At 43.6% G+C, this 15,659-nt stretch overlaps 1 protein-coding gene across 8 annotated transcripts in view; it reads right to left on the bottom strand.

Annotated features, from left to right (window-relative positions):
• The window catches only part of LOC137660281 (glycerol-3-phosphate acyltransferase 3-like), a 124,119-nt gene that overhangs the window by 18,437 nt on the left and 90,023 nt on the right, over nt 1-15,659 (bottom strand). For 6 of the 8 annotated variants that reach the window (XM_068395058.1, XM_068395060.1, XM_068395057.1 and 3 more), the window contains exons 6-9: nt 13,738-13,853; nt 13,072-13,180; nt 12,367-12,554; nt 11,636-11,827 (exon numbers count right to left, since the gene is read on the bottom strand). In XM_068395058.1, coding sequence (XP_068251159.1) covers nt 11,641-11,827; nt 12,367-12,554; nt 13,072-13,180; nt 13,738-13,853 — 600 coding nt within the window. In that variant the 3' untranslated portion in view covers nt 11,636-11,640. Of the gene's footprint in view, nt 1-11,572; nt 11,828-12,366; nt 12,555-13,071; nt 13,181-13,737; nt 13,854-15,659 lie in introns of all 8 variants that reach the window. The other 2 variants (XR_011047663.1, XM_068395062.1) reach the window with 2 other exon arrangements.

The raw sequence follows: 15,659 nt of genomic DNA, 5'->3' as shown, positions 1-15,659 counted from the left end.
CGGCAATGGAAGGTCGGCAGGTCGGCTGGCAGGTAGCTCAGGAACCGGGATGTGCCCTTTGGAAGGGCAAACATCCACTGATGGAGATCGTGAACGATCTGCAGAACGATCCAGGACTGAAGTCGGAGGACTAGTAGCAGCGTCGTAGGAAGCAGGTCCAAGCATGGTCGAAGGTCGAGGGCCAAAAGACTCCTCTGCGGGTGACGGCTGCGATGACGAAGAGGAGCCTTTTCACTGATGGTGAAGGGAGACCTTTAAGCGAAGTGGAGGACGAGCTTTACGGCGAAGACGCCCTCTAGGGGCCGTTGGATCAGCAAGCTTACCGTGAGCCGTAGCAGTCCTCCAAAGATGAGTCTCTATGAGTGAACTCCCCCGAGGGAGAGAAACACTCGCAGGAGAGACAGACGTCAGACTAAGTTTCCCCCTCAAAGGATGATCAGGAACAGGGGAAACTAAGTCGGTAGCAACAGCTGGAGAGTCTGGAGGAGCAGGGGAGTCAGTCGAGATCACAGCCGACACCTGTGACACCACAACGTCGACAAGAGCCAGAGGATCTACCTCCGAAGACGACGATGACTGCTGCACACTAGCACCCCTGCATATGAGTTGCAGCAGTGAGTCCTTGGAGGGCGGACCCGGGAGCCCCAAGTACAACCAAACCTGAAACACAGAAGTCGTTGACAAGGCCTCACCCGGGGGGAGAGGTGGGGCCGTTTGGCTAGGGGAAGCAACACCAACTCTCGAGGACCTGGGTTGCCCGATATTAAATTGGTCCACGCCACTACTCGGCGGTCTCTTGGAAGAGACCGAACGAGTAGGAGGGAGGAGGATCGGAGACGAAGACAAGGCCTTGGGTTTTCCCCTTAGAAGGAAGGAGAAATATCCCGTTTAGACTTCTTCAGCCGTCGCCCAAACCTCTCCCACTGGGAGGTAGACCACTCCCGACACTCGCTACACTTCTTGTTACAATCACACCGTTGACCTCTGAAGGCAGGACAAAGGGTGTGAGGGTCGGTCTCCACCTCCGACATAAAATTTCCGTAGGGCCGGCCAGTGAGTCCAGGGCAGGTGCGCATGCTTGCAGAAGTCAACACACAAAAACACATTAGAACAAAGAAAAAGCAAACACAGATTAATGGCACTCTAATAAAGGTGAGGGATGAAGAGCGGCAATGTCCGTTCACCATCCGAGCCAAAAGTAAAGTGAGCTAAATCACAGGTGTGTGAGTGGGAGCGGTAACCCCCCTACCCCCCGCTAACTAGCGGTGCGGATAGTTAACCCTCGCTAAACTTTAATGGCTCATCATTTCAGCTACGCCAAAAGTAATACCTCTAATAGTGTGATTGGTATTCCAGTTATGGAACAAAGGCTAATTTGTTCCAGAGCCTACAAAACCACCACATTAAAAGATTATAAAAAGGATACACACCACTAAGCAGTACTAAATGTATGAAAAGTACTGTATTTTGATCATTTAATAATAAATTAACCATTGGTAACCTGTAAAAGAAGTGTTTAATAAGAACAAACAGTAAAAATACAGTAACAAAAATGTGGAACATTACCTTTGGAGTGAGGGGATGTCCGAGAGAGAAGTGCGGGGCGGTAGAGGAGGATGAAAAATGGCAGAAAACGTTAGCAAGTGGCAGAAAACGTAAACACTTAACTTTACAAAACAGATGTATAAATGACAGAAAACACTAACACTTAATTTTAGGAAACACATTTACAAATGGCAGGAAATATTAACACTTAACTTTACGATAAACTTGAAATAACATTTCGTATTTTTTTCCTTTTCTAAATTTAATTACACTACAGTACATATTTTCTTCATCACTGCCACTTTTATTTCGTTTTTTAGCTGGCCCTTGATCTGCTTCATTCCGAAGGCCTCTTTTTGAAATAATCATCCAAAGAAGCTTGTTTCTGCCTGCTTCTTAAAATCTTCCGACTTCATTACAGTACTCAAGCGCATGACCTGTGAGAATTTTTTCTGGGTGTGTCTTTTCTACAAGAGCCAATATTTTCAAGCGGCCATCTAGACCCTCCTTAATTTCTGCCGTTGTCAGTGGGTCATCCTCCTCCCGCCCTATACTCTTCTTGAACGACATTCACTCGCATGGCCTCCAACTCCTTCAGGTTATCCGTCGTAAGTTCCTCTTGGTGCTCCTCAATAAGCTCATTAATATCGGCCTCATCAACTTCCAGACACATGGAATTCCCGAGTGTAACGATCTCGGCAACTTCTGATTGAGCAACAGGTTCAGGATCGTCAACATTTTCAGAATCGGCTTCAGCTTTGTCTGCATGGAAGCCCTCGAAATCTCATGCGGAGATGGCATCAGGCCACAGCTTCTTCCAAGCAGAGTTCAAGGTACGCCTCAAAACCTCCTGCCAAGCTTGATCGATGATTTTGAGGTATATGAAAATATCAAAATGCTTCTTCTAAAATTGATGAAGAGTGAGGTTTGTGCTCTCAATGATTTCGAAACATCTCGAAGAGATATTTCGTATAATGCTTCTTAAAATTTAAAATCACTTGCTGGGGTGGTGTTCGGTGGAAGATAGAGAACCTTGATGAAGGAATATTCTGCTACAATATCTCCCTTGAGGGCAGGAGGGTGAGCAGGGGCATTGTCCAGCACCAGCAGGCATTTCATAGGGAGGCACTTTTCTTCCAAATACTTTTACACAATCGGGCCAAAACAATCATTTGTCCACTCGAACAATTATCTTGTTACCCAGGCTTTTCCAGTAGCTTTCCCCAACATATTTAGATTTTCCTTAGTGACTTTGTGGGTCTTGAAGGCTTGAGGAGTATCGGAGTGATACACAAGTAGGGGTTTCACCTTGCAATCCCCACTGGCATTTGGACAGAGTGCAGGGGTAAGCCTGTTCTTCATAGGCTTATGCCTGGGTAGCCTCTTTTCTTCTGCCGTGATGTACTTTCAACAAGGCATTTTTTTTCCAAAAAAAGCCCAGTCTCGTCGCAATTGAAGACTTGCTGGGGACTGTAGCGTTCCCGGACAGTCAACTCGTCAAACGTCTTAACAAAGGCTTCGGCCGCTTCCATGTCTGAGCTTGCAGCCTCCCCATGACGCACCACTGAATGAATGCCTGAGCGTCTCTTAAATTTTTCAAACCACCCACGAGAAGCCTTGAACTCTGGGGGTTCCTGCTTCGATGTTCCTTTTCCTGCGTTGGCTTCGGCCTGAGCATGCACGAGATCACCGAAAGTGGCGCTGGCTTTCTGGTAGATTATCGCTTTGGTGATAGTGTCTCCAACCATTTCTTTGTCCTTTATCCAGACAAGCAGCAATCTCTCCATCTCATCGCGGACGTGGCTCCTCTTGCTGGAGTAAACTGTCACGCCCTTAGAAGGTGTTGCTGCTTTGATAGCTTCCTTCTGTTTCAGGATCGTTCCTATCGTAGACGGATTTCGGCCATATTCCTTCACAAGCACACTTATCCGTATGCTAGCCTCGTATTTCTTGATTATTTCTACCATCTCCATCGAAAGCATCATACTCTACTTTCCCTTCACATCAGCAACTTTCTCACATGATACTGTACTGTACAATTGTTACGAAAGCGAAAATACAAACACCAAGTCAATGTGTACGATACCACTGCCGAAACGAAGACATAAAAAAGCCAATGCGTAGATGCATGATGGGATATAGTACAGTACATGCTGACCAACAGGAGAACAGGATCTCATGGTGTTAACTAGCATTCGAGTAGGGAGATAACCAATGGGAGCATGGGAGGATGATAGCGAGTTTACGGGCTGGTGGCACGCAAAATTTTAAATGTCTCGGACACGGTCAGGCACTCGCACCGTACCTCCTTTTGTTGCCCGAAACATTTTTCATGATGCAAGTCGTAAAATTCTTCGCATCTCGTTTCGCACAGTGAAAATTTCGTAAGCAGATTCTTTCATATCGAGAGGTTTGACTATACTGTAGAAGTCCCGTTTTAGGGCCAAAATCCTACCTATACCAAAATTCATCTTACGTCAAATCTCCTGGAACAAATTAACAAAGTAGGGCAATGAATTTACTATATCACACAAAATTTTATATATAGAAGATTGGAATACCTTATGGACTGCAATTTACTTGAGGAGGATCTGAATTTCTTCATATGGTATATAGGATAAATTCAAATTCAAGATACTTTAGTGTCATATGTTAGCTTAGTACAGTACAAGAAACTGGAATACACGTTAGTATGATACAAGACAAATATTAGTTTACACATTGTTAGTATGATACTGTAAATGACAAATACTAGAATATATATTTTCATTATAAAATAAGTTTTTATATATACTTACCTGGTAGTTACATATATACAGCTTAAATCCCGCGTTTCAACGTGGCACGACAGAAATTCAAATTTCGCGGCGATCGCCGCCATGACAGTAGGTGGTCGTACATAAGCGCCATCTCTCATAAGTTACCAGAACCATACCCAACATTCTTCAGAAATTCCATGCCTCTGTTTTCAGAGGGGAGGAGGGAGGGCCCTTTCATATATGTAACTACCAGGTAAGTATATTTAAAAATTTATTTTATAATAAAAATACCATTTTTAAATATGTAACTTCCCTGGTAGTTACATATATATAGCTGATTGACACCATTGGTGGTGGGTCGAAAACCTCATCCCATTGGGAATTCGTATAATTATTAATAACTACAATTAGTAGTACTAACAATCTGGTTCTTACCTGATAAGGAAGCTGGCTTCACAATTATCCTGCCTCATTTCGCCTGCATTCCTAAGAGACTCAGCGGTCCACTCAGGGGGCTGTAAAAGTCTCTGTGGGGCTGCCACAAGGTCCTCGACCTTAGCGTGGCTAGAACTCCACCCTTGCAAACCTGGCATAGCCATGGATACTGAATCTGACCACCTACTCCAAAATTTTTAAAACACTAAAAAATAAACTAACTTGACTTGTATCCCAGACTATGGAAGATTGCGACAACCTTCACAGACAACCTGTGAACACAAGTACAAGAAAAAAGGCAACGGTATATAATAAGTTATAGGGAAGAGGCAGTAGACCCTTCTCCAACTACGATGCCGGAGGTAACGTACGGACCCAGGGAACAGAAATCCTCATACTGGGTCTGTACATCTTTGAGATAGTAGTCTGCGAAGATTGATTTACTTCGCCAGAACGTAGCCTCTAAAATTGACTTCATTGATTTATTATGCTTGTAAGCCATAGAAGTTGCAACAGCTCTAACCTCATGTGATTTCACCTTAAGGATATGGAAACTCCTTTCCTCACAATTCTGGTGAGCTTCTCTTATCAAGTCCTTGATGAAAAAAGCTAGAGCATTTTTTGATAAGGGTAAAGAGGGTTTTTTAACAGAACACCAGAGGTTGTCTGCTTGTCCTCTCAGGTTTTTGGCTGTGTGCATATAAAATTTTAAGAACCCTTACTGGACAAAGGCCTCTCTCCTTCTCCCGCTCAACTAAGTGAGATAGCCCTGGGATGTTAAAAGACCTAGGCCAAGGTTGAGAAGGATTCTCATTTTTCGCGAGAAAGCCCAGCTGAAGGGAGCAAACAGCATTGTCTCCATTGAAGCCCACCTTCTTGCTGATGGCTTGTAACTCTCCTACCCTTTTTGCTGTAGCCAAAGCAACCAGGAAAAGTCTTTTTGGTAAGATCCTTCCAGGATGCCTTGTCCAAAGATTCAAACCTACTTGAGGTTAAAAAGGCCAGAACTACATCCAAGTTCCAAGAGGGGGTTGGATTGTCCTTCCTTTTAGTCGTCTCGAAAGATCTAATGAGATCTGAAAGATCCTTATTACCTGACACCTCAACGTGCCAGTGACGAAAGACGGAAGCTAATATGCTGCGGTAACCCTTGATGGTAGGCACAGCCAGCTTCTCTTTTGTACGCAGATGCAACAGAAAATCTGCTATATTGGCTATAGAGGTACTGGTAGAGGAAAGCTTGTTATTCCTGCACCATACTCTAAATATGTCCCACTTAGATTGGTAAACCCTAATAGTGGATGTCCTTCTGGCTCTGGAGATAGTTCGTGCAGCCTCCCTTGAAAAACCTTTCGCTCTTGCCAGCTTTTCTATAGTCGAAAGGCAGTCAGATTGAGAGCGAGGAGATTTTGGTGGTACCTCTCTAAGTGAGGCTGTTTGAGTAGATCGCTCCGATTTGGTAATGTTCTGGGGGTATCTACAAGCCACTCCAACATCTCTGTAAACCAAGGTCTCGTGGGCCAAAATGGAGCTATCGGAGACATACGGACATTGGGTGATTCCCTGAATTTTTTCAGGACTCTGTCTAGGATCTTGAATGGAGGAAAAGCGTACATATTTAGACCCTCCCAGTTCAGAAGAAAAGTGTCCACTGCGGCTGCTTCCTGGTCTGGGACTGGAGAGCAAAATACCGGCAACCTCTTTGTCATTTGTGTGGCGAAGAGGTCTATCGAGGGTTGACCCCACAACATCCAAAGGCTAGCGCACACCTCGTGATGCAGGGTCCACTCTGTGGTTAGAACTTGTCTCCTTCTACTGAGCAGATCCGCCCTGACGTTTTTCTCCTCCTCTATAAAGCGAGTAATCAGGGTTATGTCCCTCACTTTCGCCCAGAGGAGTAGATCTCTCGCAACCTCGTAAAGTGAGGCCAAATGAGTGCCTCCCTGCTTTTTGATGTAAGCCAACGCAGTGGTGTTGTCTGCGTTGATCTGAATCACTCTTCCTTGGATTTCCTTCTGAAAATGAATGCGGGCTAGGTGAATGGCCACTAGATCTTTGAGATTTATGTGCCATTTCCTCTGAGCCCCTACCCACAGACCCGATATTTCGGCCTTCCCGAGTGTTGCACCCCACCCCATGTCTGAGGCGTCGGAGTACAACACTAGGTCTGGGTTCTTTTGATACAGTTCAAGCCCTTCCTGGAATTTGTTGGCATCGTCCCACCACTCCAAGTGATTCCTGATCACCAGAGGGATCGGCATCCACTTTTCCAGACTTTGATTTCTCGTCCAAAACTTTGCCAGATGAAAGTGAAGGGGATGTAGATGAAGTCTTCCCAGGGACACAAACTGTTCGATTGATGAGAGGGTGCCCAGGAGACTCATCTAATCTCTCACCGAGCAGGACCGTAAGTCTAGGAAGTGACGCACTTTTACTAGGCAGTCCAGAATGCGTTTCGGGGCTGGAAAAGCCCGAAAAGCTGCTGAGTGAATTCTCATCCCCAGATAAATCATATTTTGTGAGGGTGTTAGTTGAGATTTGGGTATATTTAACATCAGGCCTAACGTGTTAAGGACATTGTCATTTGAAGAGCCTCCAGACACTTTACTTGTGATTCCGCTCTGAGTAGCCAGTCGTCCAGATATAAAGAAATCCTTACTCCCTTTAGGTGAAGCCAGCGAGCCACGTTGGACATCACTCGGGTAAAAACATAGGGAGCTGTGCTTAGTCCAAAACAGAGTGCTTTGAACTGATAGGTGGTCTTGAGGAACACGAACCTTAGAAAATTCCTGTGGTCCGAGTGTATCGGGTTATGGAAATACGCGTCCTGCAGATCCAATGACACCATCCAGTCTACCTGTCTGGTGCCTGCAATGACTGACGCTGAAGTTTCCATGGCAAACTTTACTTTGCTGACGAACCTGTTCAATGGACTGACCTCCAGAACAGGTCTCCAGCCCCCGAGCTTTTCAGAACTAGGAAAAGCCTGTTGTAAAACCCCTCCGAGGAGGTGTCCTCTACCACTTCTATGGCTGATTTTGACAGCATATGGTTCACTTGCTCTTGAAGAGCTGCTGCCTTGTTCCCTGAGTGGGTTGTTGACAACTCTAAGGGTATCAATGACATGGGAGGAATTTCAGGAACATGGGAGGAATTTCAGGAACATGGGAGGAATTTCAGGAAGGGGATCGTCCAGGAGTCCGCCCCCCTTTGGCTCGACTCTTGCCAAAAGTGTGAAAGCCTGGCTCCCACTAGTGTCTGGAGATTGCATCTCACTTTCTTGATTTGTTTTGCTGTCTTGGGAATCTGCGAGCTTGACCTCCGGCAACACTTCTTTGAGATCCCCTAGAAGGGGCTCACCCACGAAAGGGCTGACGAGTGGGAGGAGCCTCCTTTTGTCTCCTTGTTGAAAAACTAGCTGGAAGAACTTTCTTAGCATCCCTAGAGATAAGGTCCTGTGTAACTTCTTGTGACAGAGCTGCCGACAAATCTTTCACTAAGTCCGGAGGGAAAAGATGATTGCCCAACGGCGCAAATTAAAGTTCAGATCTCTGAACAAGTGACAAACCTGAGGATAAGAATGAACAAAGCGTAGCCCTCTTTTTAAGAACTCCTTACGTGAAAAGGGCGGAAAGTTCGATGGAGCCATCCCTAACGGCCTTATCTAGACAGGCTATCAGATGCATCTGAGTCTCGTTCTTAGTGTCTGTGGCCTCTGCGAGAGCTCCGAGAGTCCAGTCCATAAGGCTGAAGACTTCTATTGTCCTAAATATTCCCTTCAGTAGATGGTCCATTTCTGAATTGGACCCCATAACCTTCGACTTGCTCATGGCTGACCTGCGTGACGAGTCAACGAGTCTAGAGAAGTCTCCCTGGGAAGAGGCAGGAACTCCCAAACCGAGAACTTCCCCAGTCGAATACTACACAGTAGATCTGGAGGCCAGTCGAGTTGGAGGAAAGGAAAAGGAGGCCTTCCCTAGATCCTTCCTTTTGGCTGTCCATTGGTTGAGAGTTGAGAATGCTCTCTTAACCGATCGTGCCAGAACCATCTTCTTGAAGGAGGATGTTTTTCGGGGTCTGCCATTCAAAAACTGAGAGGGCGGGCTTTGAGGCATAGGTTGCATAAAATCTTCTGGATACAGAGATGTTAAAACTGTCAGAAGTTTTTTAAGGTCAGCTGCCTGCAGCAAATCCTGAGATTCAACTTCTACTTCGGCTAAGGGAACATCGATTCCCCGAGTCGAACGAGTCGGAGACAAAACCGCTTCATCCTGTCAGTTACTGTCTTCCAAAAATAATTCATCCTGTCCTGAAGGAATCTCGTGAAGGATATCATCCACTTGCGAAGAAGCATCACGTTTACGTTCTGTAAGATTCGAGGGAGAGACAGGTTCCAGTGCTTCCAATCTAGTTCATCGTGCTGTAAGGAAGCATCAACATCGTGAACCTCATGCGAGGGTAAATCCTGCTCGCGTGCGTCCAGCGTGCCTTCAGCAGCATGTTGTATGTCAACAGCGTGACGTGAGGGAGTGTTAGCTGCGCGTTCAGAGAGTCGCGAAGGAGAGACAATAAATTGTCTATCCTGTTGCGAGGACAAGTTCTGACTGTATGCGTCCAGCATGTGTCCAGATTGAGACCGCTGTATGTTTCCATGAGGGGTATCAGCTTGCTGCATGCGTCCCGTATGCTGTAAGTTTACCGCGAGTCGCGAGCGAGCGTTAGTATCGCGTCCAGTAAGTTGCGAAGAAGAGACAACTTTTGTCTACTATGACGTGGGGACAAAACCTGACTGCATGCGTCCAGCATAAGTCCAGACTGCCACATGCGTCCAGGTGGCCGTGAGCTACCAGCCTGCTGCATGCGTCCAGATTGCCGTGAGATATCCGCGTGCTGCATGCGTCCCGCATGTTGTAAGTTTACAGCTTGACGTGAGGAAGCGTTAGCCGCGCGTCTCGCAGATCGCGAAGGTGAGACAACTGCTTGTCTATCTTGTTGTGTGGACAAATTTTGACTGCATGCGTCCAGCATACGTCCAGACTGATGTCTGCGTCCAGAATGTCGTGAGGGAGAGACCAGAACCTTGTCGCTTGCCGCAACGCGCCCCGATCGCTGCGAGGGAGCGTTGCTGAGCGTAGGAGAAATACGCTGTCCGATAATGTCTTGATTAACGGAAGATCCTTTTCTTGGTCTATTGATGCCTTTAGTTTCTTTTAGACGAGATTTCTCTGTTCGAGAATCGTGAGCGTCAAACAGGGACGAAATCGACCTCTTTAATTCAGACAAATCAGATACATGATGAGCGCCGTGTGCGCTAACTGAACAATGTACTGACCGCTGTGAGAGATCGTCAACCGTAGTCGGGCGACCACCAGGGGAAAGTCCTTGCGACATTTCCAGCACGCCTTGTGCGCGATCTGAACCGAGTACCGATCGTTGTGAGGGATCGCCAACAGTATTCGGGTGGCCACCAGGGGAAAGTCCTTGCAACATTTTCCAATCTGGAGGAGGGGAAGAAGCGTGTACTGAGGTAAACTGAGCACCTTCTTCCTCCGACGAACTATGCGTCCTACGTGAATGTTTCGGCACTGACACGTCGTCTTCGTCCGAAAGGAAAACCTCTGGCGAACACCAGTTACTGCAGGATGGTTTATTAGGAGACATACGTCTCTTGAGTGGTGTTGAACGCAGTGGTTGGCGCCAACCACGTCGCGGTTTACGTCGTCCGACGAAGACACATACATTTTTACCTCGCCTTTCCAGCGGCGAGGGGGAGCGACCTGGGGATCGTCAACATGATCGCTCGAGGGGACGTCCGTTCGCTAATCAAGGTTTGACATATCCTTTGACCTTTCGACATTCCTTCTCCCAGGGGTTGGGGAGCATGGAAGAGGTCCAGGGCTGGGATTATGACGGACACGAACGGACGCACCCTCCACTTCACTTTCACTATTTTGCTTTGCAAGCCACGCACTGCACCCCACATAACTTCTTTTTCTGTAGTCAGGGAACGAAACTGTGCATCTAAGGCTGAAATAGCAGCCATCACATCCTTTAAAGAAGGTTCACTAACCTCCGACACCATAGTGGAGTCTGGGACTACTGCTTTAGGAATAGGAATATTAGAATATACAGTACATTGGAAGGAATATCACCATCAGAAGATCTATTAGAAAGTACACTGGTCGATCTAGACCTTCTAACTCTATCCTTCTCCAGACGCTTAATATAGCGATCAAAAACATTCCACTCTGAATCAGACAAAGACTTGCATTCAATACATCTGTTATTAAACGTACAAACCTGACCTCTGCAACCACTGCATATTGAATGAGGATCAATAGAGGCCTTAGGCATATGCGTCTTGCATCCTCTAACACACTTTCTTATAGAGTCAGCCATTTTGTAAACAGAAAAAAACAGTCCAGGTCAAATCCAACAGAGTCTATTTAAATCATTTAGATAGTGAAAAGTCAAAAGAACATCCAAAAATAAGCAGCGAAAGTTATTAACAATAATCAGACAAAAGGTACTTCACCAAATTGTAGAATAAAGTATTAACAGCAAAACGAATTTTCTAGATGTTGACTTGATCAACGACAGGAAATTTCTGAAGAATGTTGGGTATGGTTCTGGTAACTTATGAGAGATGGCGCTCATGTATGACCACCTACTGTCATGGCGGCGATCGCCACGAAATTTGAATTTCTGTCGTGCCTCGTCGAAACGCGGGATTTAAGCTATATATATGTAACTACCAGGGAAGTTACATATTTAAAAATGTATATTACTTTAATTTGCGTGACAAATATTATACAAAGCACTGTTTGACTTACATTTAGGCAGTAGCTATTACCATCAACATGCAAACACACCGAATCAACACACGACATACATACGCTTATTATGCAGCTTTACTTATGCTTTCATCATCGCTTAGGCTTAAATTTCTCGCATATTGTATTTGCTGCCGTTTCTTCAGTTGCTGCTGCTTCTCCTGCCATACATCTGAAGAGCCTTGGGCAAGTTTAATAGATCCGTCCCAGGCCAACTCTACGAATCCGCCACGATGGGCAATGAGAGCTCTGACTCTGGTGATCAAAAAGTGAAAAAGGAATGAAAGGGATGGATATTTCACAGCAAGTTTTGAACAACTTTGATAGTTTCATTCTGGAGAAAGTAAAAAGTTTAGTTATCAATATTACAGTCTTAACATCGTTTCTCCTTTCTATTTTAGTTACGTGAAAGGCTATCTTTTTCTTTCCTATTTATGTTGTATGAGTTTGAAGTCTTTGTTGCTTACTTTCCAGTTGTATATTATGTACTTAAATCATGGAAACTACATAAAAACAAGTATTTAAACCAGTTTTCCTTTATCAAATATATGACTGAGCTTATGAAAAACCAAGATAATTTCATATGGTAACAATACTGTGTAACATAATCTAACTAATAGAGGCACTCATTCTGTATCTAATCTTTTTGCTTTTGAATTTGAAAATTTCACTTTTATACTAAATTTCATAATTTTAGTAAAATCAATATCACTATGTCTTACAGGTAAAGGGATATGTACAGTAAATCACCTATGCCCTACGAATTGTGGTAGAAATTAAGAGGAGCATTTTACCTATTTGCAAATGTTGCAGCCGACTCATTTTCTGCTCTACGCATAGGTGGTAGATACCAAATATCACAGACGATGGCCCATGATGTCATCATGTTGAAGATGTGTCCACCAAAATGATCTTCTTGCCAAAATGCGTCACCATACCGACGGTCAAAACAAATGGCTATTGGGTAGATTACACTGTCAATCTGGAATTCAAAATCAGAAAAAACTATAGTTTTGGCATTTGTTCTAACCATTTTCTCATAATTACAGAAAACTTTTGTTAGATCAAGTACAGTAAATAGTGTCCCTTAAAGTGATTTTTTTTTTCGTAAGCAGTAGCTAAATTTACTAACATGCAATGTGATGTAGATTAAATTGAATAAAGCCATTCACCATTCTAGATTTTTTTTTGGTATTCATTAAAACAGTCATTTAGTTATATATCCAGAAATTCAGTCATAAAAAATTGAGAAACATAATGCTAAATATCACAGGCACTGCATAGTGTCTGCTTAATGTATAAAATTCAAATGAATAAGAATAAAAATGTTACAGAATATAGTAAATTTTTCAATGGTTTTAAAAATTTTTACTGTACCTTCTTTTTGAGATTTGTAATGGGTCAATATATTGGGAATATAATAGTATATGGAACTAAATAGGTCTACCAATTATATATTGATAGAATGCTTCAGATGCAATGCAAACTGTGCTTGGTACCTCAAATGCTCCCTTTTTGAACTGCAGCACAGCTGTATTATTTACGCAGATGCCCTCGGGGAAGATTAATATAGGAGGTTTTGTTGTGTCTTGTGCATGATTTTGCAGCCTGTTGAAAAAGAAAACAAGATAAAAAAAAAGGAAATTTTCAGCTTGATTATTACGTACTTCACTTATCTCCAGTCAACATAGATTGTTGTGATTTCTATTTATTTTAAAGTCATCACCAGGGTTTAGGTGATGATTTCATGGAAATTGATTATTTGTTAAGTATTTGGTTATTTCTATCTTTGAAATCCACAAATCTTCATTACAATCAGAATTATAGTTGGTCTTCCTTGTTCTTTGGGTGAAAGAGCATTTTTTTTTTTACCTGAATGTTCTATATTGTGAATATTTTGATACGGAAGTGATCCTGGGAATCAAGTAATGTAATAAGGATGAGCCTATGAAAATATATATTCCTTGTCCCACTGATATATTAACATGATGTTGCTGTAGCTTAATGTGTCATGCTCTTACATATATGTGTATACTGTACTCGGACTTAATTTGTGATACCTGGACATTTGCTAATATAATGGTAAAAAAGTAGTTTATGGATTTCCTCCGATTCTGTTAACATGACTAACTGCCTGTGTCTTTAAATATTACTGATTTTCTTACATTTGAGCAACCTTTGACCTCTCCTTTGCCTCCTTCCTATCAAACCAAATGTGGGAAGATGATCTGGAGAGGGCTGTCATGAAAACTCCAAGTATACCTCTAGTTTTTTGCCCAACCTGGAAAAAAAATGTCATACTAGATTTATCAATCAAATGGTATAATAAATTTTGTAAGTCATATACTTAGATTTAATAGTCTCTGTCTCTCTGTTATTTACAATTGAATGGAACTTTGAGTAATTTTCTCACAATCCTGTCAACTATTTATTAAAAGGCTGATTCGTAATGAATTTCATACACGAGAACATTTGAATCTATAAAGTTAAGTTGTCAATACAGTAAATATATTGGATCTTAGATAAGGAACAGGAACTTTGTAAATCTTAATATGACAAATTTGGAAATAATTTGTAATTTTCTTAACTACAGTATATAAACCTGGAGCTATTTACAGTGGAGATATATTTTAGTGATAGTTGAAATTAGTCATAACGCTTTTACGCGATGTATAACTACCCTCCGCTAGTTAGCAGAAGGGGGGAGTGGGGTAGACCAACAATCCTGCTTACACAAGCACTAGTAACTGAACACCACTTTGCAATTGCAGCAAGACCTCCTGGGTGAAGGTGATGGCAGGAACAGTATTTGTAAAGAGCTCCAGGTTTATATACAGTAGTTAGGAAAAATACAAATTATTTCCAAATTTGTTATTTGTTCTGGCACTATATACAAACACATGCTTTTTGCAGTGGAGTCCGAAAACCAACTAGCTGGTGACTGACCCGGGGTGCTACTCTGTGCTTCGCATGAGCTGTTTAGAGGCACCCTGTCACCTCCACAGAGTTAACGGTCTGGGAAATCTGTGATAGGGTGTAAGAATTTAGCTTGTGACTTAACCATGTAGGCGTAAACTTGGAGATAAACTCAACACTTAACCTAGACATTGCCCGACTCCACCTCGCCTAGAGGTCGGGGACATGGCAAATATATAAACAGATAACAGGTTACACAAGGGACAATGGTACCAACTTGCAGTTAGAGGAGGTCAGCTTGCAGAGATCTTAGGTTGCTGAGAGGGAAGAATGAAGTAGGAAGAGGCCAGTCACTCACACATTCATTCTAGGTTCCCAGGTAACATCTGCCCTCAACCAACTGCTACTTGTCCTACAAGGGTACTGAGGTGTTATTGACCACGTTTTGTGCAGCCACCAGAGGTCCTATCAAAAAAGTACCTAGGTTCTTTTGGGTTACGTTGTAGTGGGCTGTGAATGTGGTTTGACATTTCTGCTGTAATACCTGCACCACTGAAAAATTCTTCTTGAAAGCCAGGGATGTGCTGACACCCCTGACGTCATGAGCTCGGGGTCGACTATCGGGAGGAATAGAGCCTGATTGTAGGGCTCGCTCGATCACCTGCCAACTCCAGAACGACATCGAGTTCTAAGTTAATGTCCTCATTGACGCTTCCTGTGCTCACCAAGAGCCTGCAGATTTGATGGCGAGCTCTGGTAGTTAAAGATATTTTCTTGGTGCTCTTACAGGACAGAGTAACAACTGATTTGGATCATACATTACGGAACGAAGACTCAATCCAGAAGGGCCCAAATGTAGGATCCGCTACAGCTGGATTTTGAGTCTTGACTACAAACTCAGGGATGAAACCGAGTGTCACTTGCCCCATCTCCTTGAATGGCAGACATCATACGACAGACCATGTAGCTCACTGACTTTCAGAGAACGTAGTAGTTGCACTACATTCCAAGGAGGAGGTCTGACTTCCGACTGAGAGCAAGTGCGCTCAAAGTTTAGTATGAGGAGTGACAATTCCATTGAGGAGGAAATGTGAACTACGTTCAGTCTAAACGTGAGGCTCAAGGCTGAACAACAGCTTTTCTCCGGCTATAATGAGCAAAGTTTTCCTCC

The sequence above is a fragment of the Palaemon carinicauda genome, chromosome 20 (assembly GCF_036898095.1).
Source record: "Palaemon carinicauda isolate YSFRI2023 chromosome 20, ASM3689809v2, whole genome shotgun sequence".
Taxonomy (NCBI): Eukaryota; Metazoa; Arthropoda; class Malacostraca; order Decapoda; family Palaemonidae; genus Palaemon; species Palaemon carinicauda.
The sequence above is the reverse complement of the archived record's forward strand: the minus strand, read 5'-3'. Positions and strand labels throughout refer to the sequence as shown.